Genomic DNA, 6,609 nt, shown 5'->3' with positions numbered 1-6,609 from the left:
AGGTCGTTAGACACCGGCGAGTGATACCATGTGAGAGTTTAGAGAGAGAGAGAAGAAATAAAATTGTGAAATTGTATTTCTCAATAATATTACACTTGGTATATATATACCATCATTTACATATATCCTCACTACTTATCTTACTAGCTAAGTAAAGTAAAACAAACTTTACTTAATTACCCTTAACATACATAGCTAGCACTTTGACCTAGAACCCTCAAAACCTCTTCATACACAACATACTCAAACAATGGCCAAACTAGCAATAGTAGATTTCTCCAATGAAGACTGCTTCAAGCCTGGGACAAGTTCTTGGCTCTCAATACGCAAAGACATTTGCCATGCACTCGAGGAGCTTGGCTGTTTCGTGGCAATATTACCCAACAAAATTTCTTCGGAGCTTTGCAGTACCTTCTTCCGTATGTTGGACGAGTTGTTTGATTTCCCAACAGAAATCAAAGTGAAAAACTCTTATGAAAAGCCTTACCCCACTGGCTACCTAAACGTTGGGAACACCGGTTATGAAAGCTTGGCTATTGCTGATGCGGGTCTCCGCAGTCATAGAGACAGAGACTTTAGCACCATACTTTGTCAAAATCATGTCAAAGGTCTGGAAATATATTCAAAGGACGATGAGTGGATATGTTTTGATCCTCTGCTTTCGTCCTTCGTATTTCTAGCGGGTGATGGACTTCAGGTATGCCACAAACAGAAGTATGTGATATGTACGTGCGTAATCAAATTATCATGACTATTGTTAATTTCTAATGGTGCAAAACATTTGAAATGACATATTTTGTGATCACATTATCATTATTTTGTATTGGATAATGTAAAATAATACATTTCTTGGCAGGAATGTTTGTGTGGTTTTGCTTGACTCAGGTTTGGAGCAACGATAGAATACGAGCTTGTAAACATCAAGTGACCTTGAGCGAGAATGATGTACGGTACTCGCTCGGACTATTTTCATTCAGGGCAGGGGAAACACATACACCGAAGGAGCTTATAGACGAGGACCACCCCCTACAGTATAATCCATTGAATGACTTGGAATATATTGAATATACAAAGAAAAATTACTCCAGCCTTGGACCTGACTATACCGTCAAGGCATATTGTGGCGTTTGATTTGTCTTGGTCTAAGGCTACAAGCCAGTTCCTTTCCTTATTTACCTTTCTTTACCTCTTCTCGTTTCTTTGTATTTCTTTCCTGTCAAACATAATGCTGTGGAGCCACCTGTGTTGTTGTTTGGTATATGTTTATGTCGTGGCATTGTCCCTTATTTGCTGTCAAGTTGCAGCACCGTTTGAATAATTGAGTTTCTCGAAGGTCTTCTTTCGGTGTTGGGTTGATTTTCGTAAGTGCAAGATAAATAAAAAAAATCATAAATATTTGTGATGCACGCATTATTGTATTAACCCCCTAAGAGGATTCTTCGTGACCAACAATAGCAAGTTGTTAGAAGGCTTCATTTTATCCGCATGGCTCATTCGAATACTTTGTTTTGCACACTAGATGTAAGAGCAAATAAAGTCTGAAAGATAGTGTATATACTACACATTTTGAAGCATTCTTTCATCCTCATCATAACCATAACACCCATGTTACAAAATTTCTTCACTGAAAATGAGACTTGTTATTGAATTGCTACGTTGAGTAAACTACAAGAACAAAATTAAGACAATTTAAACGCAGATGTTAGGCATGAGGATCCATTGTCATCCAGCGGCTAGGATATACGGTCTTCACCCAGGAGACCCGGGTTTGATGATTCCGGGCAACAGCACTTTTTGTATTCTTTTTTCTTTAGTTTTGTTACTATTCTACACTCAGCCCTTGTGTTCCCAAAAGCTTCCCCTCTTTTCGCTGCAGTGCTCGAGAGTGAGAGGTTATAAGGACATACTCCTCCATTCACTTTGTGGTATATTCTCTTACACACCCCTTGTTTAATGTTGTCCAATGTCATTCGCCCAATGGTGAGTGAAAATCAACTTCCTCTTTCGATTTTTTCATTCGTTCAAATAGTGTGTGAAAATCATTTCTCTTGAATCTATCAATCATTAAATGGTTTTGTGCACCCGAATTTCCACTTACTTGCCAAAGGACAGCAGCCGGCTTCTTTCCCTTGCTCAATTTTGGCTGAATGATCATTGTCAATCATCAAGACAATGGTATTTAAAGTTTCACCAAGCTATTATGGAAATGGGCTATAAAATAAATTCATTGGATCATTGTGTTTACTCTTGGAAGTGCCAAGATAATTTTTGTATGTTATCACTATATGTAGATAACATCTTACTTGCAGGTAACTCTATAGATATGATTGAAAAAACTAAGTCATATTTGGGATCCAAATTTGAAATGAAAGATATGGGAGAAGCATCTTATGTTCTAGGAATTAAAATTACTAGGGATAGAGATGCCAAAACGCTCTATTTGGATCAACAAAATTATTTGGATAAAATATTTAAAAGATTTAATATACCTAGTTAGTACACCTATTTGTAAAGGAATGATGCTTTCCAAAAATATGTGTCTGGTACAGAAGCAAGACATCATTGATATGCAAAATATTCCATATGCCTAAGTAGTTGGAAGTTTGATGTATGCTATGACCAACACAAGACCTGATATATATCATGCAGTTGGATTGGTAAGTAGATATCAATCCAACCCTGGAAAGCAACATTGGATGATAGTAAAGAGAATTATTAGATATCTAAAAGGCATCCAAGGTATGAAACTTTGTTTCGGATTAAATGATCTGGATTTAGTTTGTTATTGCGATGTAGATTTTGCAGGCGACTTCGATGATAGAAAGTCAACAAGTGGTGACATTGTCTTGTTTGGTGGAATGATTGATTCTTGGTTAAGTAAGAAACAAGGATGTGTTGCAAAATCAACCATGGAAGCAAAATATATATCTTGTAGCACAACAGTAAGTACTGCAGTATGGGCTACACAATTTTTCGATAATTTACATATAGGTATACCTAAGGAGCCCGTCAATGTGTTTTGTGATAATAAGTCCGCCATCTTTCTGATAAAGAGTGGAGCAAATAGTTCCAAAGGAAAACACATTGATATTGAATATCACTATATACAAGATATAGTGGAGAGAGGAGGGTAAAGGTCGACTACATACTCTCCGAAGAGATGGTGGCCAATCCAATGACCAAGGGATTGTCACTGGAAAAAAAATTAGAGAGCATGTGACTACAATGGGTTTGCAAAACATCTAGATGTGTTGTAGTGTGAGACATGCGGCGGACATCGTTGTATGGTTTTAGGGATGCCTGAAACATGGACAAGTATATGCGACTCTATCTGGTTCTTTAGTACTTGGTCGGTTAGAGATAGAGGTCACTAATGAGGTAACCATGTTATAATAAATTGTCCTGAAAGTAAAATCCGTAATAAGCTTCAAGAAATAATTTATATAACACTGTGGCGTATAGTGCGTGACTAAGTCATCATTTGTAATTGGGTATGGATTGTTTTTCCTCGTTACTTGGGTATGATGCCATTTTACTAAAGAGTAAAATGTTATCAAATAAAGTGGAATGATGCGCACCAGGTAAAGAAGTCACATATCTAATGTTACATTGAATTTCTTTATGAGTAATATCTTGAGAAACAAATCAGAATAGGAAACTATTTATGTCATCATAATCAAGTGGGAGATGTTGGAATATGATTATGATAACATGGTTTTCATAATAAGTGTAATCATGTGTAAAGGTACACCATAACATTAGTGTACTAATATACATATGATTGTAGTGAAATAAGTTAATTAATTAATAAAAGAAATAATATAATTAATTAATTAATTCTAAAAAGATACGAACAATTGTATTTCAACATGAAAAGTTATAACTTCTCATGAAGAATACAATTCCTCCAGAAAAGTTATTTCCATCTCTATATATTTGTCAAATCCTTTTCTATTAGATTCATTCAATTCCATACTCACTCTCTGTTCATATCATTCACACCATATTGTGATCGATAATCTAAGCGACCTTTGTTTTCGATCCTATGAACTACCCAATTTCTATCAAACTCGGCCAAAAATTTAACATAAAACTTGAAGGAAAGTAGCAATTACCTCTCTATATTCATGCATAAATCTTTTTTTTTTTTTTTGGTAAAAGGATAGATTCAAAGAACAGAGAGGCACAAGGGCAAACAACACGCAGAGAAACAACCTCCGCAACCCCAGAAGATACAGACACAGATAAATAGGATCAAGAAAGACACCACCTCAACAGGTACTAGTGTCGCCCTATTACCAGTGCAACCCATCCCCAATTACAAAGGAGGACAGGGAAGACCATCTTTGTTCAAAATGCCAACTAGCGAAGATGGAGGTTGAACAACCCAGCCAAAGCTTCACATCTTCGATGAAATATTCCTTGCGACAAAATCCGCCGCCATATTTGCCGATCGTGGAATCCACGACCAGGAGCATGAATGAAAACTCTTCCCAACATCCAAGATACGGCTAAGAATTGGGAGAAGGTCCCAATCACAGCTCAAAGAAGGGGAATTGAGGGACCAAATAACCTCTTGTGCGTCCAACTCAATTACCACCTCTTGCACTTGGAAACACTTAGCCAACAAGCACCCTTCCAGAATAGCAAAAGCTTCAGCCATCCTAACCGAAGATGCATGCATCCATACACTTTTAACCGCCCTGCAACCCAACAACCAATCACGGGCCACAGTCCCAATCTTACCACAACAGGAGTCCCTCCTCCAACACGCATCAACATTCACCTTAATCTTATTGACTAGGGGAGGAGACCAGAGAGTGAGAAGGCGCGTACCTCGAGGAAGACTAGTTTGGATTGTGGATGATAACAGTAGAGGGGCGGAGGCTTGCATAAAAGACTCCAAAGCAGTAATGATAGTTCGAATAGATCGAAGAGGTGAGGGCTTAACACCGTTGAAAACAGCATCACATCGGGCTCTCTAAATAAATCAACATGTAAAATTCAGGTACCTCATAGACTGAGCGAGATCCTCCTAACAACCCATATTTTGATTTATCGCCCCATACACCCACTCAGCCAAGGTAGTAATTGAGCTTTGATTGATCTGAACATTCAACGGACCCCCAAACCATACTCTAGACACCCAAGGACACAGAAGGAGAATATGCTCCATGGTCTCCACACATTCATTACAAACTGGGCAAAGGGGGGAAGTGGCACACCTACGTCGAAACAAATTGGAGTTAGTAGCACAAGCCTCCTTAAGAGCTCGCCAAAGAAAGTTCTTCATCTTAAGGGGAGCCTTACAACTCCATAGCCAAACCCAAATCCGAGGATGAACACTGCGTGAGGAGGACGGGCGATCAAGGTTTATGCATGGGTGTCTACTGTGATTTCTCCAATATCCGGACTTCACTGAAAAAGAACCATTTCTCTCATAAGGCCAAACAAGCTTATCAGGACTTAAAAGTAGCCCCACATAGATTTTAGAGATGGTATCGCTCTCTGAATCCGAGATAAAGTTTGAGAGAAGGTCCAAGTTCCAAGTCCTCGAACTCGGATCAATGAACTCTGCAACTTTGCACTCCTTATTGATGACCGAAGGATTAAGAGGAGTAGGGTGCCCCCCCCGTTATTCCCGGGATCCAATTATCTTGCCAAAACCGAACCTCCATCCCTTATGCTAACGGACTTGCTCTTTGTCAGACTACCCTAAAGATACTTTTAGTTATGTTAGCTCTGTCCTACAGGCTACAAGGAATGCGATTTATGAAGTCGTATATCACTAAATTACAGTAATCCAACTTTGCATCTAGTGTTCTAATATCAAGTAAATTACGTCGACTTAACTTTATTATTGCATTCAGTCGGAGCACGACGTATATCACTCAACCACTAATTACAAGAAATTATTCAGATTTTTGTTGGTTGTGATTGTCTTGTGCTTCCATTACCGCATCTAAGTAAGAAATCTAATCATGAATGCAAACTCCAAATAATAGAGGACAAGACTTCACAACTGTTCACAGCATGGCATGTAAGCCTGATTCGTATTTTCTATGATTTAAATCTTCTTTACAGGCCCAAGGGAGAGTAGATTATTACAATAATAAGACACGCAAATCAGGTGTACATACTAAAGTAGTGGATTGCCTACTGGATGGAGCATTCTTTTTCAATCTACTACATTATAGGGTTCAAATGTTTTACATTCTAAACTAACTAGTAATACTTTGTAATCTCTAGAGGAGTGCGTTATCCATACACCATTTTTTACTTTTAACATACCTCTCTCAATTTTGACCGTTGGATTGAATGAATTGAAGAAGATCAAAGACAAGAAATTAACAGAAGATATGTGACAAGTAAAAATGGGTGCTTATCTTCTCCCTTTCTAAGGAGTCTTTTTGTATTTTCTTCTCCATGTTGCTTTATTAATGGAATTCCTATTGATAAAAAAAAAAAGTGTGTAGATTGCACTACCCTAAAAAAATAAAAAATAAAAAATAAAACCCAGGTAGTGGGTCGTTTATGGTGGGCTTCATTTTTTTTAATATTTTTTAACTACAAAATATAATTCAGTAATTAAATTTAAATCCTTTAAAC

The 6,609-nt window shown here is 37.7% G+C and overlaps 1 protein-coding gene across 1 annotated transcript; it reads left to right on the top strand.

Annotated features, from left to right (window-relative positions):
* Positions 1-207: 207 nt before the first annotated feature.
* On the top strand, positions 208-1,332 carry LOC126626603 (probable 2-oxoglutarate-dependent dioxygenase AOP1.2). The gene is made up of 2 exons (XM_050295975.1): positions 208-697; positions 886-1,332. The coding sequence occupies exons 1-2, from the start codon at positions 251-253 to the stop codon at positions 1,129-1,131; spliced, it is 693 nt and encodes a 230-aa protein (XP_050151932.1). The 5' UTR covers positions 208-250; the 3' UTR covers positions 1,132-1,332.
* Positions 1,333-6,609: the final 5,277 nt, after the last annotated feature.

The sequence above is a fragment of the Malus sylvestris genome, chromosome 6, assembly GCF_916048215.2.
Source record: "Malus sylvestris chromosome 6, drMalSylv7.2, whole genome shotgun sequence".
Classification (NCBI taxonomy): domain Eukaryota; kingdom Viridiplantae; phylum Streptophyta; class Magnoliopsida; order Rosales; family Rosaceae; genus Malus; species Malus sylvestris.
Note: the sequence above shows the minus strand (reverse complement) of the source record. Positions and strands in the feature narration are given on the sequence as shown.

What these genes read in the sequence shown, in the direction of transcription:
- LOC126626603 (XM_050295975.1), top strand. Translation starts at nt 251, where the DNA reads ATGGCCAAACTAGCAATAGTAGATTTCTCCAATGAAGACTGCTTCAAG. An exon ending in TAGCGGGTGATGGACTTCAG is followed by an intron (nt 698 to 885) that starts GTATGCCACAAA and finishes TGCTTGACTCAG; the next exon opens with GTTTGGAGCAACGATAGAAT.